The 27,778-nt window shown below is 38.5% G+C and overlaps 1 protein-coding gene across 1 annotated transcript; it reads left to right on the top strand.

Annotated features, from left to right (window-relative positions):
• The first annotated feature begins 897 nt into the window (after positions 1 to 897).
• Positions 898 to 23,934, top strand: LOC135102238 (terminal nucleotidyltransferase 4B-like). The gene is given in 11 exon segments (XM_064007113.1): positions 898 to 1,431; positions 10,250 to 10,420; positions 10,666 to 10,786; positions 11,288 to 11,524; positions 16,398 to 16,544; positions 16,704 to 16,796; positions 16,798 to 16,851; positions 17,158 to 17,382; positions 17,514 to 17,672; positions 17,951 to 18,323; positions 18,911 to 23,934. Coding segments are annotated over 11 exon segments (2,142 nt in total). The 5' UTR covers positions 898 to 1,093; the 3' UTR covers positions 19,135 to 23,934.
• Positions 23,935 to 27,778: the final 3,844 nt, after the last annotated feature.

The following is a 27,778-nucleotide window of genomic DNA, read 5'->3' as shown; positions in this document are numbered from 1 at the left end:
GCTATACAAACAATTTACATACAGTACACTCATATTGTTGGCCGTCAGCCAGCTGTAAGAAATTATAAATAACAGGACACATGCAGTTTGGTACATATATCTATTTATTTAGTGTTTTAACTATTTAAATATTGTTTCGGATCCCTGCAAGCAAATTCATTGATAGCGAAGGCAAGTGAAGGGATGTCATGAGTTGGTAAAGCAAAGATGAAGATGGAGGCACAAATTTAGGTATGGAAGATTGAAAAATACATGATGAGAATATTGGACAACCATTGGCAGGCACATGATGGCAGGCTTGATCCAATATTTACATGAAAGACAGAAGTGGGTTGATATGTGTGTACGTGATACACACACACACACACACACACACACACACAGCCAGTGCGTAGTGGCCGCTCACCAAAAATATGCGTCTTTCAGTTTTTCATTTTCTGGCTCACGGAAAAACAACATTGCATTTTTATCAGTATTCCTGTCACGCCTGGTTAACATTTAATATTCTGCGGTGCCATTTAAAATTACCCCGTGATTATTATATTGATTACCTAACTTTGGAACATCAGAGTGGTCATAATTGCTGGACACATGGCGAAATATGGACAGTGTTGGATGGGAGTTACCAATTAAAAATTAAAAATATAAAAAAAAAAGTTATAGGCGAGAGGCTGCCATGTGTGGTCATGTCTGGCGACGGTGCCATATCCTCACGCCTGGCTCTGAAAATCTGGCAACTGTTTGAAAATAATCACACGAAAACCTATATTATTACAGCAAACAACTTAAGTAAAAAAAAAATAATATGGTAATTTTCTCACAAGATCAATAAACCATAACATTATTTCATATGAATACATGAAAATTTTAGCAGTAATCATCAAAACACAGTCAGGAATCAGACCCCGAACATTAGAGTGATGATGGAGGAGCAGAGTTTAGTGTTGGGACTGTCTTGTGTGTGTGTGAGGTCGGTGATAGTTACGGAAACCCATTGATTTATGTCGTGTTTAATGCCTGCAGTCCCCGACACGAGTGGGCACCGGTGCAGTGGCGAGCGAGTGGTGGCGGCGGGCGAGTGTTGTGTAGCTTTATGGATCCCAGCATAGCGTGGTACCAGCCGGAGCAGCAGGGCCCAGCCAGGGAGCTGTGGGCCAGGATCTGGACCACCCAGCAGGGCCTCGACAACATGAACCTGAACGACGCCAACATGAACCACGAGTACATTCCTATCAGTGTAGAGGATGCCAACAGGACTAACAAAACCACCACTAACAACGCCAATAACAGTTATTACAACCGTACCAAGAGGAAACGTGAAAACCGAGCCAGCACTTACGGCCTCAACCAGAACCACAAGAACCTCATAGGACAGTTCGGAGGGTGTCCCTGGCGCCGCAGGACCCCGCCCTATGACCTAGGAGTAATTGGGTGAGTGCTGGCCAAAACTCTCATCGCGCCACACCCCAGCACGCCCTGACACACACACACACACACACACACACACACACGGCTTCATGCTTTTACAGCAATGTCAGCACCACCACCACTAACCATTATATAATAAATATTAAGTAATTCAGCATTTACAACCAGTACTAATGAACACCCTGACACACAAACAGGTGCATGCCTTCTCTCCATAGCAATGTCACCACCACCACCTACCATGACAGGATAAATATTCAGGATCTACAACCAATACTGATGAAGCCTGGGGTAAAATTTTCATCTTTATTGTGTATTTTGATGTGTTGAGCAGTGGTAACTGTAACTCATTAGGAATGCCTGGCTTTGCTTTCACTAACTATCATGCTGTATAAACTGTTATGCTTCAGTCTTATCCATATAATAGTGAAGTTTTTTTCTTTTTTAAATGTAACTAAAAATCAACTTCCAAGACTAAGGGTTTCACTTCCTCTGAATGCTCCCAGACATTCACCTGTTAGTTCCTCCAAGGCAGCTGAGGAGGAGGTGGGGTGGGAATAAGGTGAAGCTTTTCCAACCTTTGACATGATTTATTCTCGGTACATCAAAGGGTTAGTGTTCATCTTCAGGCATTACTCCTTTTCACCAGTTTAACATATTTCAGTAATTTTGGTTGTTTTGCATGATGAAACTTGCCACAGTTATCATTTTTATTTAATTTTATCCATAAAATCAGAAAAATTCCAAACAAGCTGAATTAATTACCATAACTAGGTGAATCTAAACCTGACCTCTTAGCCCTTTGGGACACTAGCAAAATAATATGAAATCATCTTAATTATTGAGCAACTTGTGTTCATGAGATGCTGTAAGACTTGCCAGCCACCCCAAGGACGAGGTGAGGCTCCTCAGTAAGGTATTGTTTTGTTAGTGCCCCACATGATTAAAAACTAAGCTTGGTTTGGATCCATTTAGTTCTTTCATTTGGTTATTATTTTTTGAGAATGATTCCAGAGGTTGTATGTCTTGATTTGCTAAAAAGAATAATAAATTATGACAAAAATTACATAAATATATTGGTATATATTGCAGTTAAGTGTGTGATTTTACTTACCTGAGAAAATAGAATGAGATAGGTGTGATTCTGTAGATTCACTGTAGACTGCACCTGTGGTGCTCAGATATAACTTGAATAGACACACGGAAAATATTGTTTCAGGAAAAGTTCCTTATTTCATAACACTTGCTCATAAGAAAAATATAAATAAATGAAAATGAAAAAAAAAAAAAATATATATATATATATATATATATATATATATATATATATATATATATATATATATATATATATATATATATATATATATATATATATATAGGCATCCCAAGGCATGGTTAGTTGTCCCTTGAGTCAAAATTGCTGTGTTGCTGTACCTCTGCCAGTGCAGGGTTATGGAAATACAGGAAAATGGCCATTAAAATTCTTAAGATTATATTTCTTTTTCCTGGTCACTCATTCTTTATCTCTAGATAGAAAGACCACTCATCAGTGGTAGACAGACCATCAGTCACTGATAGTAATTTTTGGTGATGTCTGCATTCCATTCATGCTCTTATTTTATAATGTTTTCCTTATCCAGATTTCTACTGAAGCCTTTCAGTATACCTATGAAATTCATATTAAGTTGTGAAGGAAGAATTTAGATAACTACCTGAATTTTTTCTAATAAAAAGAAAGTGCCCATCTGAGATGGTGGAACAGCATGTGTCAAACAACAGCAGGGCTGGGTGCAACATAATGGTGAAGGGTATTTATAAACTTATGGAAGGTTTCTGTAGAAGTCTTTGAAGAAAAATTAAAGTAGAACTGGGAAAAGTGTAGATGATCAATGTAATTTTAAAAATTGTGGGGGACATTTCTCCCTCCATTGCACTACACCATGGTAAAATAAAGACTTCCTGGTAGGGGACCAGGTTGCTCTGCATTACGGAGTTCAAGTTTGATTCCAGCTCTGGGCATTCTTGGTGAGAGAGCCAATGCTCTCTTAATCCTGGGGAGCTGGCTGTATGATCTTGTTGAGACACAGAAACCCAATACGTTTATAGTTACTGGTATGCATTGATTGCTTGCTGTAAATAAAAGTATCTCGTGCAGAATAAATTTCAAGGTCATTCCGTCTTACCATAGCATGCCAGATATGAATTATCAATTATGCTTAAGGCACTACCTTTCTCACACCCATTCAAGTGCCAAAGTTGATACGTGCATGTCACTGCTTTGAGCAGCCCCTACCTGTACTACAGGCATCTCTAAGGAACTCGCATTCCAGTAACATTCAAAGTGTAGAACTATTTGTGATGACCTTGAGCCTGAAGGAATGTTTACTAAGAGGAGTGTTGCTATCTATAAGCTGTGCAAGTATATGACCACTAGAGGTAAAACTTCTGGTAATGGACCCTTCAAGGCTACATGTTACTAAGGTAACTTCATGAACAGATACATAATCAAAACATGATAAGAGATAAGGTGGAAAAATAAAGCAAGGTTGCAAGGGTATCCACTCCATGAATGGATAAGGACACTGGCCTCACCAATGAATGGTCTTAGTTATGCTGGCAGGAATAAAACCACTCAGAGAGTCATTCATAGTGACAACTCTTGCACAGATAATGATGTTACTCATGGGAAGTGTGGTGGCTCATTTATCACCTGCTAGATATTTAATGCTCTGGCTGCAGGAGATGGTGATCAGAGTCCAGAATTACAGTACTGCTGCCCTCTAAGCCAGTAAGTAGTTTGGCCTTCCATGATGTGGGTGAATAAAAAGATAATTTGTTATTTATTTTGTAAGTAAATGTGAATCAATTTTTGGATTCATTGAGTTTCAGAATTATTTTTTCATGGCTATCATATTTCCCACTTTACTCATCACTTGAGATAGAAGTATCTTAAGATGTTCTGCATTCCCAGTGTTCCCTCATCATTCATAGAAACTAAAGTATGTAAATGTAGATAATTCATCTTCATATGTTAACAAACTAATCATGAGATATACTTTGTTTATTTTGTAAACACTGTATAATCATAAATAGTTTTGTAATAATTTTTTAATTGTTTATTTATTACTTATTTACTTACTTAATTAATTAATTAATTAATTTATTTATTTATTCATTTATTTACCTATCTATCTATCTATCTATCTATCTTTTTACAAACTGAAGATAGGTATATTTGATGCATTGACTGTTGATGATGTTTCAGTAAAGAGATCCAGCTAGATTATTTGTTAGTTGGGTAATGTTGATGAGAGTAATTATGTGAGTGTTCAGTGCAGTGTGGCCAGTACAGCACTGAGGATCATCACACTTGTACACCAGTTGGCACATACACCCTCATTTAGCTGTGTTTACCTCACCACACCTGGCAATAGACACACACCTGCCAATGCCTTGCCCACACCTTGATCAGTGTGCTGCTCCTAATACAACACACACACACACACACACACAGAGGTGGGAAAGAAAAAATAATAAGTAGGTACTGGCTTGGCCATCAACCATAGACAGGCTGAAAGCTTCTCAACTATTGAGACAAAATTATAAATTTGCAGGCAAAAAAGAAGACAGTAGGGAACAAACAAACTTTGTCAAGCAGGCTAAAACCATCAGTAAACTAATGGCACAGAATGATGAAACTGCAGGTAAACCTAGTCAGCTGAAATTGTACAAAAGAGAACACACATATACATAAATTTGTCAGTGGCGTTGAACATTGTGCTTATGTTCATTAGCTGAGTGTTATGGTGGAATAAAATGAACATCTAGGAATATTTGGGTGTGTGACATTGAAGCAAGACTTCCTACCTTTCTTCACGTAATGTTTTTATCATGATCGCCTTCATTATCATCATTATTATCAGTGTTATCTTTAGTTTGATGCCTTGTCTCCCTGTAAGGAAAGGTCTTGATAGCAATGCCCCAGAAATTTATTGACCACATGTAACTTTCATACAGACCGCACCAAACAGATCTTCCTCCCTTGTGTGTGTGTGTGTGTGTGTGTGTGTGTGTGTGTGTGTGTGTGTGTGTGTGTGTTTGTGTATGTGTATGTGTATGTGTATGTGTATGTGTATGTATATATATATATATATATATATATATATATATATATATATATATATATATATATATATATATATATATATATATTTATTTATTTATTTATTTATTTATTTATTTATTTATTTATTTATTTTATTTTTTTATTTTTTTTTTGCCATCTCCAAGCTGGGTTAACTGACGCTAAGTACTCACTCCTATCCAGGCTTCTTATTCTCTCTCTCTCTCTCTCTCTCTCTCTCTCTCTCTCTCTCTCTCTCTCTCTCTCTCTCTCTCTCTCTCTCTCTCTCTCTCTCTCTCTCTCTCTCTCTCTCTCTCTCTCTCTCTCTCTCTCTCTCTCTCTCTCCTCTCTCTCTCTCTCTCTCTCTCTCTCTCTCTCTCTCTCTCTCTCTCTCTCTCTCTCTCTCTCTCTCTCTCTCTCTCTCTCTCTCTCTACCGTATACCCCAGGATCATCTCTAAATCTATCCTCGTCTTCTATGTCTGTCTCTCATCCTCTCACATCACCCTCAACTATGCCCTCTGTATGATGAAACTCAAGCAGCATTTTGCCATCTCATGTACTCAAGGACTTATTTTGTTGACCTTACCACTTCTAGACGTAGAAGACCTTCTGCAAAGGCTTGGTACTCTCACCATTCACTTTTCTCACTACAAGCACTGAGAAAGATAACTTCCTCCATGAACTATAATGATTTATGTTTTTTAAAGTTATTGATTTTTTGATCTCGTGTTGGTTCCTTTTGTTTTGTTTTGTCTTCTGCTTGATCTTGTTCTGTATTTTAATTCATTGTTATAAATTTTGGTAACTGCTGTTGTAGCACCATAACTCAGTCACCAGCCAGTCTGTTAGTCACACCACAAGCACCAGTCAATCAATCAGTCAGTTAATCATCCAGTCAGCCAGTCACAACACAAGCACATCTGATGCCTCATTACCACCATCAGGTTTATGGACACTCTCTCTCTCTCTCTCTCTCTCTCTCTCTCTCTCTCTCTCTCTCTCTCTCTCTCTCTCTCTCTCTCTCTCTCTCTCTCTCTCTCTCTCTCTCTCTCTCTCTCTCTCTCTCTCTCTCTCTCTCTCTCTCTCTCTCTTGTACTCCATATTTAACTTTTAAGCATTTAAAATTCATACCTCATTCTCCTTCATTAGTTATGGTGTCACATCCAGACCTGTCTCACTGTACTTTCCTGTCTCTTTTATGACTCACTTTACTCTCAAATCCTCTTTTCCCTTGTCCATCAACTCTTACATTTTTTTTCTAATGATAGCCTGCCTCAGTTTCATTCATTATGTTGTCATGTCCAGATTAATCTCACTGTATATTCCTATCACTTATGACTTGCCATTTACTCCACATCCGTCAGCTTGTACATTCTCCTAATCATTCATTCATTATGTTGTCATGTTCAGACTCCTCTCATTGTATCTTCATATCTATTGTATGATTCAGTTTACTCCGAAAGCCTCTTCCTTCCATGTCTCCTAACTCTTACATTTTTTCTGACATTAGCCTATGTCTTTCATCATCATTATGTGGATATGTTCAGATCTTTCACTGCTTATTCCTATCTCTTTTAGGACTCACAGTTTACCCACAAAGCCTGTTTTTCCCACACCCATCAACTCTTACACTTTTCTAATAATAGCTAGTACTTTTCATTCTTTCAAGCAAACCTCCAAGTCATTCTGAGGAAGGTCACCCTTACTGCTCTAGTTCTTGACAAATCAGTGTCACTTGCTGCCACTGTTTGAGAACCAAAACAGAAAATTATGAAGGGATTTTTATTAATTTCCTTATAAAGTAACCTGTTCTTTTTGGAATTGACACCTTTAATTTTCTTCCCCTGCATTCATATTATATTCCATCTTGTTTATATAGTAATGACTATAGAACATTTAAAGAGATGGCACTTTATATTCTATCCCTGACTTCACTGAGTTTTTGTATGGTTTTCTCTCTCTCCATGTTCATTACATTACATTCTGTTTTCTCAAAATACCATGACTTTGACTCTTCAAGACATTATTTTCAAGCTCCCATACTTCATATACATAATCATGCCTATATAATCTTAAGTCTTTCTTCTCTGTGTAGAAAGAAGAAAACACCAAGAAAGACAGTTACCTACAAGTCTCTGTATGTTCAGAATATTTAAGAAAAGTCTAAGAAAAAGCAAAATTAAGACATTTCTCAGTGCCTCTTTGTCTGTACTTGGAATCTATGAAAGAGTAGAAAACATATTAAGAGAGACAAGTCTCTTTTTTTGTGTACTCAGAATTTCAAAGAAAGATAATAATAAAGTCCAAAAAGAAAGCAAAAATTCTCTCTCTCTCTCTCTCTCTCTCTCTCTCTCTCTCTCTCTCTCTCTCTCTCTCTCTCTCTCTCTCTCTCTCTCTCTCTCTCTCTCTCTCTCTCTCTCTCTCTCTCTCTCTCTCTCTCTCTCTCTCTCTCTCTCTCTCATAAAAAAATTGAACTAGAAAAACCATACCAGTGGAGCCTAGCCATTGCCGTGTCATGATGTGAGCCACCGTGACCCACAGAGAGATGTGTGTGGTGTCCTTCAGGGGGAGCGTCTCACGTTACTCACTTTCCACACCACTGTCATTGTCACCAGTGGTGAAAAAAAAAAAGAAGAAAAAAGTTGTGTGAAGCATTATAATGTCGGATCCAGTTGTTCTAATGAGTGTAGGAGTGATACCTATACTAGTACTTCCTTGAGGTTATATTACTATACTTTTTTTCCAAACCACCTTCATTTGTCACTGAGGCTGGAAAAAAAAGGGTTTTCATATGAAGCATTATAACATCAGGTCTAGTAGTGTTAATGAGTGTTGGAGTGATACATATATTTATAATACTTGCTTGAGATCATATTACCGTACATACTCCCTCTCCACACCAGTGTCTTTGTCAGTTTGCTGGTAAAAAAAATAAAAGGTTATCTTGTGGAGCATTTTAATGGCAGATCCAGTAGTAATAATGAGTGTAGGGGTGATATACAGTACCTGTAGGGTCCTAAAGTTCCATCCTGTGTCTGGCAGCTCTGATAGTGGGATGATTGGCATGAAATTGATATAGAATATGAAAAAAAGAATTGTTTCTGGATAACGTGTGCTGAATGGGAAAGAGAAAGTAGTGAAAGTGATAATTTTGACCTTGATCACTCTGAAGCGCCACTACTATTGTTTTTTTCTTCTTGAGAGGTTACCTTTAGAAATATTGCAGAATTAGTGAAGGGGTGGCTAAGCCTGGGATTATGGTAGGAAGGAATGTATGTCTGAGGCAGAAGTGAAGTGGGTCAAGAAATAGGACTTCTGGAATTCATTATGGTAGTGAAAAGTCAATATGAACCCCATTCAGTCTATTTACTTAACCTGATCTTAGTAGGTCTCTCATGAAGTCTGTCACCTTGGAAAGCAGTACCTGCAACTCATAGCATTCCTCTGTGATCTTTTAGTTAAATGTTTGTTATCAGTTTTGTTAAGCTTGGCTATCAAAAAGCTTGCACTGTTAGCCCTCAACCATCATGACTATCACCTTGGGAAATAGTATCTGCATTCATAGCATTTCTCCATCATCTTTTATTTAATTGTTTTTATCAAATTTTTATAGAGTTTGCCTATGGAAAATCTTAAGCACTGTTCACCCACAGCCCATCATGAGTGATTTTGGGAAATTGTAGTACCTGCAACTCATATTTCTCCATGGTCTTTCATTTAATAATTTCAGTATATTCTGTTATGTTTGCCTGTGGAAAATCATAAGCACTGTTAACCCTCAACCATCATGATGATTAGATTTACAGGTATGTCATGCATATAAAATTTTAGGGCTTAGTGAAATTTTTTTTTACTACATTTTATTCTCCAGTTACTCTTCCATAATTTTAGTGCTCAGTGAAGTTCCTCTGACCGTATTTTATTCTCCAGTTACTCAGCGAAATTCGTCTGACCAAATTCTATTCTCCATTTTAATCCATCATTAGTAAAAAAAACACCAAACAGAATCTTCATAAGTCAGGATCTGATGAAGATGATTAGAGCAACTGCAAGTCAGTGTCCCTTTTGCCATAATGCCATTAATCACTTTTAATTGCCAAATCAGTATATATGAGAGAAAATTATTGCATGTACCTATTTAATTAGGTAATGACTTATGAGAGGCTGTAAAACCAAGATAAAAACATCAGAATTATAATATTAGGTATGTATGTAGATATGGTTAGACATTGCATGTCTTATATGATTTTTTGTTCCTGCTTGTCGTTTGATTTTGAAGACTAAAAGTTTACCACTTAAATACATGGTGATTTTCTGACATGTGGTAGTATACTAGTTGCAGAGTGATGGGTGGTATTCCTTTTAATTTGGTTGTGGTGTTAGCTGTGAGAGTGATCATTCTGTGAAAATATTCATGTGAAACAGTGCTCTCAGTTACACTGTCAGTTAGTGCAGTGTTCAGAATACCTGTTGAACTTAATGGCATGTGCCCAGTGTTCCCTGTGTGGTGTGCTGATGGGGCACTGGGAATCCTTCTTTCACCTGAGGGAAAACCAGGGCACTGGGAGGCATCATATTATTAACAGGGCTGGGAACATCAAACAATTGGGCAGAGTGATTTATGTAAATTTGATTATAATTATGAATGAGTTAAAACATAATTAGTATGTTATTTGTGTGTGTGTGTATTGCAGATTACATCAAGAAATGGAGGACTTTTACTACTGGATGTCCCCAACCAAGGAGGAGCACAACATGAGGAAAAGAGTCGTGGAGCGCATTGAGCAAGTTATTGTTGACCTTTGGCCACAAGCGAGAGTGGAAATCTTTGGCAGCTTTCGCACTGGCCTGTACCTGCCAACTAGGTAAGTATGGAAGGGATCCAGTGCAAGTTATTATAGCAGTTCATCTGTCCTGACATAAGGCAGTGTTTTAGATCTATATCAGTAGCAAATTTACTTAATGCACTGAGACAGTAGCCTGCACATTCATCACTCAGGCACCCTCTGTACTGAGGATTTCATGTCATTATTGTGGCAGATGATATTGGTTTAGCACCCTGTAGGACTTTCTAAGATTGTGCAAGTTTTTGAGAATGTGTTTTTTGCAGTGATATAGATCTGGTGGTGATTGGGAAGTGGGAAGCCTTACCCTTGCGGACACTGGAGAAAGCTCTTTTGGATCACAAGATTGCTGAACCCTCCTCTCTTAAGGTCTTAGACAGGGCATCTGTAAGTATTTCTTTATTGCTTTATTTTTATGTATTTATTTGTTTTTATTGATTAATTTATTATTTATTTATTCATATTTTTTATTCATTTATATATTTTATTTATTTTTCTTCTTTTCTTTTGTCTCATCTTATTTCTATATGTTGCCATATAATTAAATAATTTCCATCTCTCATAATTATGTGTGCAGAATTCATTCAGACCAAGTGGCTATCACATTAATTTCACATTTGGCTGCATGTTCCAGTTATTTTGCTCATAACCAAGAAGTCCTGTTTTCACTTCTGTTGTCATATTGCCACTTTTATTTTTTTATTTTTTTATTTATTTATTTTTTTACTAAGAATTTTACAGCCTCTTTAAATTAATAATTTGTGAATCCTGTGCACTAACCACGGGTGATGTTTTAAAAATACCTCCCTGAATTTAGCAATATGTGTTATGATACATCATGAAATTTCCACAGTAGTAAAGACACAGGTAATATCATTCTCATTACAGGTACCTATAGTGAAGCTGACAGATAGTGAAACTGATGTCAAGGTGGACATTTCTTTCAACATGAGCAGTGGAGTAAATTCTGCTCGTCTTATAAAGGATTTTAAGAAGCGTTTTCCAGTCCTGTCCAAGCTAGTCATGGTGCTCAAGCAGTTCCTCCTTCAGAGAGACTTAAATGAAGTCTTCACTGGAGGAATATCCTCGTACTCTCTCATTCTTATGACAGTCAACTTTTTACAAGTGAGTTAAATAAACATCTTTTAGGTAATATTTTAGTATATGTGTGTAACAATGGTTGATAGTTTATTTTCCCCTTTTGTACACTAGATGTGTCACGTGTCTCTCAGTATCTCCCTTTATTGTTTCTTTGTAACTCAGTGAAATAGAGAGTAGATAGGTTTGCTTTTCAGAGGGTAAGTTAAAGAGCTTCTTGGAATTCACGTGTTGTTTTATAAGCTTAATGTCATGCACATACTAGGTGTGTTCATTGAGTTCTTGGCCTAACAGAAGGTGAGACAGGAGCCTGCCATGGCTGGAACATGTTCATGCACGTTCACAAATAATGCACAGGCTGGCATCCTCCCAACATTTTTTATTCAGTTCAATGGCACCTTTTCATGAGGATGGTGCCTTCTGTCACAATGAGTGAAGTTGAACAGTGGGCTGTTGTAAAGTTTTCCATGATTCAAGGGAAAATACCACAGTTCATTCATGAGCTGAGGACAGCACTAGGGAATGACATCCTATCCTATTTCAGTCAAAAGTTGGGATGCTTTATTGGCAAGGCCAAGATTGATGTTATGATGACCTCCAAAGTGGTGATCCATCAATTGCAGCCACCAAGGAAACTGTGGCCATGGTGGAGAGCATGGTCATGGATTATTGCCAAGTCTCAGTGTGATACATTGCTTCTCAACTGGGGATCAGTGATGGATCCCTTGTTACCATCTTGCACGATCACCTTAACCTTTCCAAGGTGTCTGCCCATTGGGTCCCAAGAATGCTGACGCTTGAGCAGAAGAACTGAATAATGTCTTCAACAGAGATGTTAACCCTCATGAGAGCAGATCTGGAATGATTCATGTACCAAATCATAAACCAGATTGAAATGTGTGTTCTTCACTTTGATCTGGAAACTAAAACCAAATTTAAGTAATGGAAGCATCCTTCTTTTCTGACACCACAAAAGTTCAAGGTCATGGTGATTTCTGGGGCCCTGAAGGGATCCACCTTGTGGACTTCTTAGATCATGGTCACACTATTGATGGCCCATACTATGCTGATCTACTGGGAAAGCTTCAGGAGACTCTGCTTGAGAAATGCCAAAGGAAAGTGACTCTTCTTCTGCAGCTGCTCATATGGGGTCGCTATTCCTCACTAGTCTTCTCCACAAGGCTCTGTCCCCAACCTCCTCTCCACTCAATCCTCTCTCCCTCAGGTCCTCTCCAATGCGATCCTTCCACTTTTTCTTTGGTCTGCCACGTCGTCTTCTTCCCTCCACTTCCATATCCAATATCCTTCTGCCGACATACCCTTCTTCTTGCCTTTTGATATGACCGAACCATCACATTCTCCTTTCTTGTACTTTCTTTGTCACCTCTGTTACTTTGGCTGTTCCTCTTATAAAATTATTTCTCACTTTATCCCTCCTTGTCACCCTAAGCATCCACCTTAACATTCTCATCTCAGCAACCTCCAACTTATTCTCCTGTGCTTTCTTTATTGGCCACGTCTCTGCACTATATAACAATGTGGGTCTAACTACCGATTTGAACACTTTCCCCTTTACTCTGGCACTAATTTTTCGGTCACAGAGCACTCCAGTTGTTCTTTTCCAATTCTTCCAACTTGATTGGATACAGTGAATGCTCTCTCCATCCAGGCTGCCGTCCACTGATATATGAAAGCCCAAGTATCTAAATTCCTTGACATCCTTTAACTTCATATCTTTCATCCATACTTCGCTCTTCTGTCGACCATTAAAATTCAGATACTCTGTCTCCTCCCAGCTAATTCTCAAACCTCTCCCTTCCAATGCTCCTCGCCATCTCTCCTTTCTCTCTACCCCATCTCTACTTTCATCCACCAAGACGATGTCATCCGTGAACAACATGGTCCACAGTGCCTCCTCCTTTATATTTTGAACACTATCAACCATGAGTAGATTGAACAGATATGGGCTCAGAGAAGATCCTTGGTGCAGACCCACGTTCACACAGAACTCCTCTGTTGTTCCCACACTGCTCCTTACCCTCGTCCTTGAGCCTTCCTACATGTCCTGGATCATTCTCACATACTTCTCTGATGCTCCTTTCCTTCTCATACTAACCCAAACTTCCTGGCATGGTACTCTATCATAAGCTTTTTCTAAATCAATGAAAATAAGGTGTAACTCTCTTTGCTTCTCCCCATACCTCTCCAGTAGTTGTCTTAGCGCAAAGATTGCATTGGTAGTACTTCTCCCCGGCATAGATCCAAATTGTTCGTCTCCCACCTGTGTTTTTCCCCTTACTCTTCTCTCAATTATCCTTTCGTACAGTTTCATTGTATGCGACATTAATTTAATTCCTCTGTAATTTTTACAGTCCTGTATGTCTCTTTTCTCCTTGTATATTGGGACAATATCGCTGTATCTCCATCCACTTACGATTTTCTCCTTCTCATGGATCTTATTTACCAACCAACACAGCCACCAAGTCCTTCCTCGTCTAAACTCTTCCACACCTCTACAGGTGTGTTGTCCAGCCGTGTTGCCTTCCCATCGTTCATCCTCCTCAATGCTTGTTTGACTTCCTCCCTTGAAATTGCTGTTGTTCTCCTGTCATTTAGTTCCCCTTCCTCCAACACTCCTCTTGGGTTTTCCTCATTCAAAAATGCCTTGAAATATTCTTTCCATCGCTCTCTTATTTCATTGTCATCAATTAGAACTCATCCTTATTTTTAACCTGCTTGATATGCGTAAAATCCTTTGTTGACTTTTCTCTCTGTCTTGCTAGTGCAAATATCCTCTTCTCACCTTCCCGTACATGTCTTCCCTTGCTCTAGCTTTCACTTGTGCTACTGACCTCTTCACTTCTTTATTTGCTTCTCTATAGGCTCTTTCTGCTTCTTCATTTCCCCTTCTGTCATATATTTTCTTTGCCTCCTCCTTTGCCTTAACTTTCTCTTTCACCTCATTATTCCACCACCAAGATTCCTTATCCTGCGGGGGATCCTTGCCTGATGTTTTCCCACATACCTCTTCCCCTATCTCAGTTATGTGCCTGCTGTTTGTTGTCCACCATGTGTCTGGATCTTCAGCTTCTACCATCCTGTCCAGCACTTTGATTTTAAACTCTGCTTTCAACTCCTCATCCTTCAACCTCCACCATTTAATTCTTGATGTTCGTTGTTGTCTACCCCTTCTTTCCTCTTTCATCTTGAAGTTTATCATGATCAGCCTGTGTTAAAGTGCAACACTCGCCATTGATAACCTTAAAAGTCTTTATTTCCTTCAAGTTATTTCTCCAACACATTAAGAAATCAATCTGACTTTTCCTTCCTCCACTGCAATGTGTCCACATCTGATTTTCCTGTTTCTTATAAAAAGTATTCAAGATTGCCATGTCGAAAGCCACTGCAAAATCCACCACATTTTCACCTTCATTTCTCTCTCCCACACCCCATCCCCCATGTATTCTCTCAATAACATTTCTATTTCTTCCCACATGGCCATTCAGATCACTCCCAAGGATGATTCTCTCTTCCTCACCCATCCCAGTGATTTGTGCATCCATCTATTCCCAAAAATCCTCTTTCTCCTCAATACTACAGCCATCTTGTGGTGCGTAGGCACTGATGATGTTAATTGTGACTTTTCTATATATTAGCTTAATGCTCATTACTCTGTCACTACGCCTGTTTACATTCACAATGTTTTTCTTCCACTCAGCATCCAATACCACTCCCACACCTCCTCTTCCTTCCTTGTTTGCTCCACTGTAAAAGAGCTTGTACCCATCTCCCAGTTCTCTGGCCTTGTTACCTCACCATCTGGTCTCCTGGACACAAAGGATGTTAATTTTTCTCCTCTTCATCACATCCACTACTTCTCTATTCCTTCCCACCATGCTCCCCACATTTAAGGAACCAACTCCTTGGGATATCTTCTTTAGCCATGCCCGCCCAGGACACAGTAGCCTTCTCCCACTTATCGCAGCAACAAGGCGAGGCTCCTGCGCGTTGCATACAGGGGACGCCCTAGCTGTATTCTCATACTCTTGACTTCACTCCATGGTTTTGGCACAGGTTTTTACAGCTGGATGCCCTTCCTACTGCTAACCCTCCCCATTTATCCGGGCTTGGGACCGGCACTGAGTTGAGCTGGCTTGCTTCCCCAGTGGCTGGGTTGCCAGAGGAAAGTGACCCAAGGTATTATTCCCTTGCAGGGCAATGCTCCTGTGCACAAGAGCATAAACAAAGTGGTGCCCTGCAGCTTCAAAATGTTGTCCCATCCCCCTTATTTCCCCAATCTGGTACCCTCTGACTTTCACCTTTTCTCACACGTGAAAAAGTAGCTGCAGAGTATCTCTTTTGCTGATGGTGAGACCAAGGAGGTTTTAGAGGGATTCAACCCAGCATTCTTCAGGGACCAATTTTTGCAGTTGAAGACAAGACTAGAGAGGTGCATTATGGTCAAGGGTGATTACATTGAAAAATAAAAAAGTAATTTGAGTGAACCTTGGCTTTATTTTTACTCCTGGATTAGACTGAGAACTCATGGGACACCCCTTGAACATACCGAGGAAAGTTTTGCTGATCATTTATGTAAACCTAAAGCATTTATTGGGACTGAGTTACTATCAACTTATGCTTGTTACAGAAATGTCAGAATGTTCCTGACAGTGTTGAAACTAACTAACTATCTCTCTCTCTCTCTCTCTCTCTCTCTCTCTCTCTCTCTCTCTCTCTCTCTCTCTCTCTCTCTCTCTCTCTCTCTCTCTCTCTCTCTCTCTCTCTCTCTCTCTCTCTCTCTCTCTCTCTCTCTCTCTCTCTCTCTCTCTCTCTCTCTCTCTCTCTCTCTCTCTCTCTCTCTCTCTCTCTCTCTCTCTCTCTCTCTCTCTCTCTCTCTCAGTTGCATCAACGGTTAGATGCATCTCAACCCAATGCCAATCTTGGAGTGTTGCTGATTGAGTTTTTTGAGTTGTATGGTCGTCACTTCAATTATCTCAAGACTGGCATCAGAGTGAAGGATGGTGGAGCATATATATCAAAGGATGAAGTGAGTCGAAAGTGTTCAGTTTTTATTTTCTTGTATCAGGCAAATTCTGCTGTGGAGGTGCATGAATATGGAGTGGAAAGAATTGAAAATCTAGATAAATGTATACATACTTTAGAATGTATGTAGAAACACAGTACAAAGCTGAACTGTCACACACAGGTACAGAAAGACATGCCTGAGGGTCACCGGCCATCTGTCCTGTGCATTGAGGATCCACTCATACCAGGAAATGACATCGGCAGGTCTTCATATGGGGGTGCTGCAAGTGAAACAAGCATTTGAATATGCTTACATTGTATTATCTCAGGTAATGTAGCTCCTTATTATTTACTGCCTGCCTCTTTGCTGCATTCACTAAAACTGTGCAACTGGATCTGTAGGGTATTTGTGGATGAATATTCTGGCATTGTCATACTTTCCAGTGAGTTTTGTTTTCAAAATGACAATGATATCCCCAATGCCTTGCCCCCTTTTGGAAATTTCCTTTAAGGGATTGACTTTGTGGGAAAAGGTCTACATCTATCTCTGATCTCATCTCCTCCCAAACAAGTAATGTTGCACACACTTAAAAAAAATAGAATAAAAGGATGTCATATGAACCAAATCTTTGCAGGCTGTGAATCCTCTAAACAACATCATAAATGACCCAAATTCATACTCTATATTGGGGCGCATCGTGAGAATAACAGACGACGTCATTCTGTACCGTCAATGGATACAGAAGACCTTCCCTGTGAACCGGCCCATCACCTCCAACAGCACCCACCATGTGACTCCCACACATCCTGCTGCACCACCCACACCCCCTGTGGAGTTTCATACTCAGACCAGCTTGAAGGTTAGTATTACTGTGGATATATGAAATAGTTGCCTTAAATATACTGATTAGATATCCAAGTTAATGTTCTTGTTAATTAAGTTCAGCATGTACTCACATTTTTTCATCATTTTTACTTCTTCCTAAACTAGGAGTCATCAGATAATCAGTACAACAACAACAAAAACAGCAATGAAAATAGAAACATCTGCATGAAGGCCAGTCTGGCTGATGATGATGCCCTGTCATCAGAAGCCTCAGAACCACATTCCACTCCTCCCTCTTCAGTCTCTTCAGTCAGTGATGACACAGTAAGTGGTTATGTACGTTCATCCTTACCCATTAGCATCATTGTTTTATATATTATGTATAGCTTTTTAATGATCCAATCTTACACATGAAAATTTTAATGCTTTGTATCATTTGTTGAGTATTAGAGAAGGAAGTGATTTGATTTGATTGTTTCTGATTTTACAAAAAGTAATTTGTTAAAGTGATTGTGCCTTCAATTTTCACCCTCAAATTGCCAAATGTTCATCAAATTTGTTCATGTGGAGCATTTGTTTTTAGTCAAACTTGTGTTCGCCAGGATTCTGACCAGGCTGTGGACATGAGTGAAGGGAGTCGAGACAGCTCTCCAAACATTCATCACCAGTTACAGCTTCATCATCTCAGTGGCACCGCTGCTGTCAGCCCGTCTGTCAGCAATATGTCTGGTGTGAGTTGCAGCAAAGTTAGCAAGCACCAGAGTCTCTCTAGTGACGTATCTTCACTGCACCATCCTAGTGTTGACCTGGAGACCCGGCCAGGTGATCTGCCTCAGGCGAACAAGCAGCTGCACCACCAGACTCACCAAGAGCACCCAGCAGCACTCACCTGGCACCCATCAGGAGGCTCAGCACAAAACATTAGTCCTGCCAAGCCGCTGCCCAAACACAGGAGGTATTCGCAGTCATCACAAGGTGGGCTGTTCACACTAGCACAGTTGTTTGTATCCCTAGATTTTTTTACTTTTTTACTTTTCTGTTTTTATTTCTCTTATTTTATTGTTTTTATCGATTTTTCTGGATATTCATTCTTTTTTTGTGTTCAGGGACTTAAAAGTCATAAAAAATTTAATGGATATAAAAAGTTGATTAATTTTTTGTTACAACACTGATATATTAATAGAAGGGAACAGCCTTGCTCCAGACAACATGGTTAGGTTTAAAGAATATACCCTCCATATTTCCAGCATACTATAGAAGGTGACTAAAAGTGAGTGGACGAGGGATCTTCTCTTCTGTGTCTTTTATTCTTACAATGAGACAGGTGTTATGTCTTGTCTCAGTCATCACGTCCATCTTTCTGATCTACTGTTTCTTAGGTATAATGTGTAATTATCTAGTGAACACTAAGATTCTGCATATGATACTATTATGCACTGTTTGGATTTTTTAGATTGATTGCTAATTGCTGTTAGTTGAAAGTGACTTATGTTTTGCATTCTTGCTTACCCTCCTGAGTGTGGGAAGTGGCTGATTTATAAAGAATGTTTCCATCATTCTAGGCTCTACACCTGGCGTTGGAGACATTCGCACTGGCAAGACTAGTGGTGGGAACAAGTACTCAGGAGAAAACATGAATAGTGGTAATGTGGGCACCACTTTGAGTGGCTCATCAGCGAGTGGAAGCAACACCCAAACAAGAGTAAGGGTTCCATACAATAAGCGGAAAAAGTCTGCTCGACGGGACTCAGACGTGAGAACTGAAGTACGTGATGTTCATCGGTGATGTAAGGGGAACGGTGTTGTATACAGTGAATATAGGTAAGGTACTCTGGTGACTGACAGAGCTGTGATGAAAGATGAACAGTCTGATGACTGTGATTTTGGCATTGCCCTGAAAGGTGCAAGCCAGCCCTCTTCTTTTTCTGTGAAGTTTCTTGAAGTGTGAAAGAGAATTAGCCAGATTTATAAGACAACCCTCCATTCCAGGGGTCACCACTGTGGAAGTACACAATATTTCATGTGAAGTGTAATGATGTGAAACTGTAAACAACTTGGCTGTTTTCTTCCAGAACTGAAAGTTTTTAATAGACCAGTAACTGTAGAGTCCATATTTTATTGTTTTATTTATATTCTGTGAGCTCAACTTATCTGATATGATGACTTCCATAGCCATCAAAATAATTTCAAATAGACATTTTATATAGTTTGAACTTGGATATTGGAAGTACAGTAACTTAGAGTAATAATTGAGTTATTGAGGTCAAATGACACATCAGGGGATTGTTGTAGGGTTCTTATGTATGGCCTATGCAAAAATATTAAAAGTAAAAAATGTGTAATGTAGTGAGGGTGGGTAGACCCTTAGTGGATGCTTCCAAATAGAATCTTTGTCATTAGAAATGTTATTTGTGTATGTATATATACTTATATTTTATGTGATGTGTGTGTTTTGTGTTAACTCGTATGACTTATATAGTACATAAGTAATATATGAGATGCATGTATGTTATACAATTGCATTTTATGCATTATGAATGAATTACAGCCTATGTTATTTTGGTTGGGTTGTGTGTACAAGGCATATTGCACTGATGTGCAAATTTTGTGCATGGAGTTGTATGGTAGATGCAAATGTGCATATTGTGTGACAGTGAATGAGTGGATGGGTAGAATGTGCTGGGTAGTGTGTAGAAGGGAAAAGGGGTACTTAACTTATTTTTATCAATCCCTGTTGGACCAAAATCTTGTTGCTTGGAGTAAAAATAGCTATATTGATGGATCTTGTTGTGCATCTTAATAGTTTGTTGTTTTCAGCTCTTGAAGCATTACTGAGGCCACTCACTGCCCACACATTTAACCCCCAACATACAACTTTACATCTTTGCCAGTTCTCACCTGGTCGTGGGGTATTTTTAGAGGGATTGGTTATGGCTGCATATTTTCCTAGATTGTGATTTTCTGTGCCAAGAAAATACATTGCCTAAGACTTGCGTACTGAAGATTAAAATATCTAAGTCATACATAGAAGTCCATATCATTTTTGTTCTAATAAGTAAATTAATGTACTAAGTCATCAATAGAGTATTTTCCTATGTGAATGAGTGTAGTTGTACAATAGTTATTTATTATAATATTATGAATGCATTTAAAACCTAAATGGGTTTCATGAAGTAAGTGTCAGATTTCAAGGTTTTCTTTGTTAAGCTGAGTAAACAACAGCCGTATGCAATAGATGTGTAGCCCCTCCAGTTTTCTATGAGATTGGGACTGGCGATACCCTAGAGAAATATTTTCTTGTACTGATGCCTGTGTACCCCAAGACATGTCCAAGTAATCTTGTAACTGTTGAAGGTATTTGGTATACAGGTCAAAAATCTTTTACCCCCCAAAAGCCATGAAGTTAATAGTAGGTCAGAATTTGGGTGGTACTGGTTTGCACTAGGTAAGTGATGTCATTGGAAACATTTTTTTCATGACCAGTCAAATGTAACACATAGCTGGTACTCAACACCCAACCAAACAGCTGCACTTTTGTATACATAAAGTTTCACAAACACATCACAGTCTTCTTTCTGTAAATTTTAAAGTATACATCTCCTCTAGCAAATATTAGTGCAAATATACCACATGTGTAATTATCTTGCTGCTAAAAGTGCCTGGCACATTGATGCCACATTCATCCATGCTGACTTTTGAAGGTTCAAAGTTGGGTTAGGGAACCTAACATTTTTTCATAGATGTTCTCTCTATGGAACTGATATTACTATTGCATGACATTCTGAATGAGATGCTTGTCTTATTGCAGTCTCTTAGTTTTGAAACTCATTGCTGGCAGAAAACAACACAAATGTGTAAAAAGTATTTACTATTAGTTAGTGTTCATTAATTAAAGAATATTCTTGAGCCATAACTTGGCCTTGATAATACAGTATTGTGTTCACTGGTTTGCAAGCTCAGTAACAAACATCGCAAATTTCTTGGCTGATTGGTAGTGATACTACTTAGTATTATTTTCTTGTGCATTTTTAGGGGATGGACTGTATGGATAAAAGATTCTTGGCCTGTACAGACATTAAGTATTGGGGATGAAAAGAATGGTGTGGAGAGCTTTGAACATTGAATAGTATTCTCCAGAAACAAGAGTTAGATAAGCACTTGCTGTGATTTTGAAAAAAAAAAAGAAAAAAAAATTATTCTGGTTTCCAGGAGCAACTTATCATTTGATGTAAAAATTCATTAAATTAGAAAAAAAAATATTGTAGTGAATAAGAAGCCTGAAATGCATTAAAACACTGTCACTCACCTGTTGTGCAACCTTTATGTTATGGAAATATATTTGTAATTGCTTGCTATCCCACATGACTATTTCAGCTTATTTTATATGTACAGTACTCTGTATAATCTAATGTAAATTACTTATAGAATCTTTATAGATGATAGAAAAAAAGAACATAAGAAAACTTAGTTTATAAAATTTGTGTCTTGAATCAAGCAACACCTGAATCAGCTCACACAACGTCTTGTTTTCCTCATTCTGTTTGCTATAATTACAAAACTTATGACCTTGTGTGGATCAGACTCGTTCATTATGTGACACACTGTGCTTGTGGAAGAACTATATGTTTACAACATTGATAGTGCATAGAAAAAAAAATATATGGCTTTAGGCAAGAGTTATTTAAATCTCTATTATCATCTATTAAATCCTTGAATTTAATTACTTTTCTATGGTATTCAGTTTGTGATCCAGTTGGAAACTTTATTGTGTACCTACCAGGATCAATTGGAAAATGAAAAGAATTAATATTGACAAGCATTGAAATGTGACAGTGAGACATCCCGTGTTAGAAAGCTCACTCAGTCAAAACTCCTATTTCAGTAATGTTCTGAATGTAATATACTTTAAGGTGGGATGTCTCAAATGAGGAAATAAGCAGGAAATATTCATTTACAGTCCATTCCTGTCTGTCAGTTGTGCATCTTTATCCTTCTCAAGGTGAGGAGCTTGAAGGTGGTGTCTTATTAGATCAGCCTTCTTTAGTTTCATTGTTTTGCTGTCACTTATTGTTAAGTTCAGCAGTGAAATTTGATGTAGAAACAACATTGAATGCAGTGCTAGTATTCTAATATTGGTTATAAAAATCACTAAGATAACTTTGAAACTTGTTTGATAGAAGACAGACAACTTGGATAGGTAAGTAATATATTTCTGTGTGAAGCTCATTGTGAATGTATATTATATAATATAATATAGTATGTTCTACAAGCAATAGGAGCCATAAAACCTTGAGTGTGTGAGATCCTACAACACACACACACACACACACACACACACACACACACACACACACACACACACACACACACACACACACACACACACACACACACACACACACACACACACACACACACACACACACACAGCATATAGATTCCCTCAAAGTTGCTGAATGTGAGCTACATACTTGTACTTTATTTTGTTTAAGGATGTTGGGAAGATGTATTCCATTTATTGTAAATACATAAAAAGAACTATGTGTATGAGTTCAATTTATGCTTGACATATCATGCAGCATCTCTAAATCACTATGTGTGTTACATACAGTGATGCATCATCAAGCCATTGGAAGAGCAGAATTGCCACAAGCCTAATGTTGACCTAGGTGAGTGTTCTACAGTAGTGCAGTGCATCCCACCTGCTGCATCAGTTGCCCTAAGCTCTTACTGGCATGATAATACACTTTCTTGTGAGTTCTCATCAGATTTTAAGCAGAGAATAGAGTGGAATGCTTTGGCTCTTATCTTAAGATTAGTACAAGAGGTGAATGACAGTGATTTATGCTGATAATTGGTGAAGAATTAGTTCTACCTCTGTACAGTTAGGCATATGAGTTCATTCATTCAGTAGACAGTTTGGTGTAATTACTTTCTTCATAGACTTCTTCAGTAATTTTGACATCTTGAACAATCAATTGTTATTGATATTCAATTAAAGATATGTTGCTTATGAAAGACAAGTTAGTTAATCGTGTTCCCAAAAAAGTTGTCCAAAGGACATGATTGTTCACTTATGCCATCACTTACAGAAAAAAGTCCATTTCTTATTAAAAGTACACATATGCAAAAAAAATACTCTTACTTAACATTAAGCTATACGAGAAATGCACTTTTCAGATACCAGTATAGAGCTGAATAATTGAAAACCAACAATGGTTGTAGCCCAACTGCCCATGCATGATTAAACTTTTCAGTCAGTGGTATTGCAAGGCAGTAGTACTTCTCCATATTGTAGCAGCTAGTAACTCCTTAAATAATTCGCGTGAATATTGGTACATTCATTGTAATTTTCCTTGTTTTACTCTTGCATTAATGAGATCAAGAAAACCAAAAATGAAACACACAAGTCATTGCTGGAAAGGTACCAAGAAAAGAAAAATTTGTTGAGGAGCCTAAGTTTTGTGTTAGGTTTCAACTGAACATGTAATAATATACAGGATTCTGGTTTTTGTACAAATATTTACAGTGTGACTATTGCCTTGAAAATTTATAAAAGGAAGTTTAGGTAAAAAGAGTAAATGTATGGTTGTTTTCTTCCACCTTAAATCCAAGATCTAGACGAAGGCCATGATTATACAAACTTATGAACAGGGAATGATAGATAGACAGGTTTACAGAGGGATTTATTGCAGTGTGTAGGCCTACTAGCTTATTGCACCAACCCTTACGTTATGTGATTTTAGCATAATTTTATATCTACATACAGAAAATGCATCTGTAATGAAACTTCATCCTGGTTTCATATTTTGCCTCGCTACACAAAACACTTTTTTTTCACCCCTATTCTGTCCACCTCTAATGCAAGAGTTAACCAGTATTCTCAATCATTTATCCCTTTCTTTAGTAAACTGAAACTTACTGCTTCTGTATTGCCTCCTTATGAGTTCAACTCTTTCAAGAGGGAGGTTTCAAGACACCATCCTCAGTTATTTGATCATTCTGTTTTGGCATCTCTGGGAACTGGCATTTATTTATTTTATTTTATTTTATTTTATTTATTTATTTATTTTTTTAGTTCCCTCTTACATTAAAGAAAATAAAAGACTGAGGACAATGTAGGCTGTGAGGAAAGTGGGGACAGGGATAGGTATGCTTAGATTTGTGTATATACACCTATAAGAGTGAGAGGGGGAGATGGGGAAATTTAGAATGACCTGAATGCCTTCAGAAACTCAGAAGAGTAACTCTAGGTGGAGATATGAGTGGAAAGGTTAGAAGTGGTGAAGCAGCAGGTGTGATAGAGAAAAAACGGGTCAACTGAATGAGAATTGGGGAGTACCTGGTGAACTTGTATTTTTTTTCAAACATTCTTCCTGCAAAAAAAATTATTCATAAATACACGGAGAAGGAGAGCTTGAGTGACTATGCAGCAGATGAGAGAGATCAAAGAAAGATGTATTGGATGCCCAGATAGTGTAATGAATGTTTGGTGGGTCAGAATCAGTTAGGATGAAAATAAGGGGCTGGTGGGAACATAAGCTGGTGGTAGAAAGGAAACGAGATTGTGCAGTGGCTAGTGAAAGGCTGGACAGGAAGGAACATGGGAATATGGGAAGATACATGAAAAACTGCGAGAGGCTAGGGCGACAGTAGGTAAAAGATAGGTATATTGTAAAGGAAGTACTTGCTTTTTTCAAGGACACGATGACTACAGTGGCGGTATAAGTGATGGGGTATAGAGGCCGTGTAGGGGTTAGTAAGGAAAATGAAACTGAAAGATTGAGATTGAGGGGCCTGTAAAAAAAAAAAAGCCGCCAGGACTCACTGTCTAAAATGTGATTCAGAAACGTGGTAAAGTAGATAATTAAGTGCATACTGTCAGGCTTTAGGGCATTCTCAATACTTACCATTGTTATTATTATTATTATTATTATTATTATTATTATTATTATTATTATTATTATTATTATTATTATTATTTGCCGGTGCCGGTTCCCGAACAGTAAAAAATAAAAGGATAAGTGTCTTGAAACCTCCCTCTTGAAGGAATTCAAGTCACAGGAAGGTGGAAATACAAAAGCAGGCAGGGACTTCAAGAGTTTACCAGAGAAAGGGATGAATGATTGAGAATACTGGTTAACTCCTGCATTAGAGAGGTGGACAGAATAGGAATGAGAGGAAGAAAGTCTTGTGCAGCTAGGCTGCGGGAGGAGGGGAGGCATGCAGTTTGCAAGATCAGAAGAGCAGTTAACATGAAAATAGCGGTAGAAGATAGCAAGAGATGCAACATTGCGGCAATGAGAGAGAGGCTGAAGACCGTCAGTTAGAGGAGAGGAGTTGATGAGACGAAAAGCTTTTGATTCCACCCTGTCTAAAAGAGCAATATGAGTGGAACCCCCCATATTCCATACGTGGACGGATAAGGTGGATAAGTACAGAGTTAAACAACTTTTGGGGGCGGGGGAAGGGATGAGAAAAACTGGCGGAGACAACTCGGTGTACTTAACATCATAGAAGCTGTTTTAGCTAGAGATGAGATGTGAAGTTTCCAGTTCAGATTATAAGTAAAGGGCAGACCGAGGATGTTCAGTACAGAAGAGGAGAGTTGATGATACCACCCTTCACTTTTCCACGTTTTTTCTTAGACGTCCAACCCTTCAGAAAGTAAACAGTTCACGCAGGGAAGCCACATAACGCCTGACTTCTGATCTCTCTAAAATTTTTGATTGGGCAGAGCAAACTTGGTATTGTTCATTGCCTCAAAAACTCAATTCCTCCATCTATCATTTCAACACAACACTCCAGACAACTGTCCCCTCTTCTTCAATGACACTCAATCCTCCCCCTCTTCTAAACTGAGCATCCTAGGTTTGTCCTTTTCTTATAATCTAAACCGGAAACTTCATATCTCATCTCTAGCTAAAACAGACTTCTATGAAATTAAGCGTTCTGAGATGCCTCCTCCAGTTTTTTTCTCATCCACCTCCCCCAGGTGGTAACGGGGCTTTATCCAAGGGCTTTATCCGTCCATGTATGGAGTCTGCTTCACATGTCTATGGGGCGTTCCACTCATACCGCTCTTTTAGACAATGGAATCAAAAGCTTTTCGTCTCATTAACTCCTATCCTCTAACTGGCTGTCTTCAGCCTCTTTCTCATCGCCGCAATGTTGCATCTCGAGTTATCTTCTACCGCTATTTTCATGCTAACTGCTCTTCTGATCCTGCTAACTGCATGCCTCCCCTTCTCCCGCGACTTCGCTGCACAAGACTTTCTTCTTTCTCTCACCTATATTCTGTCCACCTCTCTGATGCAAGAGTTAACCTTCCTATGACTTCAGTTCCTTCAAGAGGGAGGTTTCAAGGCACTTATCCTTCAATTTTTGACTACCGCTTCGGACTCTGTTCGGTGACCGGCATCTCAATGGGCTTTTTTTATTATTGGATTTTTGTTGCCCTTGGCCGGTGTCCTACAAAAAATAAAATCTCTTATTAATGTTGCTTCTGTTACAACAACAACAACAACAACAACAACAACAACAACTACTACTACTACTACTACTACTACTACTACTACTACTACTACTACTACTACTACTACTACTACTACTAGATTAAAAATGTGCAGATCTTCTATGATTAAATGTACTTAGTCTATTAGTTGAGAATATTTACAAATACAATCACTATCTCTCTCTCTCTCTCTCTCTCTCTCTCTCTCTCTCTCTCTCTCTCTCTCTCTCTCTCTCTCTCTCTCTCTCTCTCTCTACACTAGAAATAAATCTTTATGTGTGCAACATTTGAAAATCACTCAGGTATTGTTCGACTTTACACTCATTTATCTTGCATGTCTGGTCTTACAACAGACTGCACTCAGGTTCCCGATTACTGTGGCCACATCCAGGCCCTGTTATCAAAGGGACGTTGTGGCCCTTGACGAAACATGGGTCTGTGATAATTGTGCGAATATTCACTGCGGTGCCCGTAAGGTGATGTGATGACTCAGATTTTATCTACTGGGGAAACACTTCGGGACTATGGAGGAGGAGGAGTAACAGTAGGAAATTACTCGTATGTGATGAACAAGAATTTAGGCCTTGGGTTTTTCTCTCTGTGTAACCCTCGTGTGTCATCCGCAGAGAGAGAGAGAGAGAGAGAGAGAGAGAGAGAGAGAGAGAGAGATGTCGTGGGAGAGGAAGTGAAGTTGTGCAAAGAAGAGGAAGACATGAATTAAGGTTTGTGAACCCTACTATGAGAAGATAAGGAAGAACAGAGCCAGTCTTTTATTTATTTATTTATTTATTTATTTATTTATTTATTAATTCATTCAGTCAGTCAATCAGTTTTATGAATGGCTTGCCTATAATAATAATAATAAAAATAATAATAATAATAATAATAATAATAATAATAGCAGCAACAGATCATT

This window comes from Scylla paramamosain, chromosome 7, assembly GCF_035594125.1.
Source record: "Scylla paramamosain isolate STU-SP2022 chromosome 7, ASM3559412v1, whole genome shotgun sequence".
NCBI lineage: Eukaryota > Metazoa > Arthropoda > Malacostraca > Decapoda > Portunidae > Scylla > Scylla paramamosain.
Note: the sequence above shows the minus strand (reverse complement) of the source record. Positions and strands in the feature narration are given on the sequence as shown.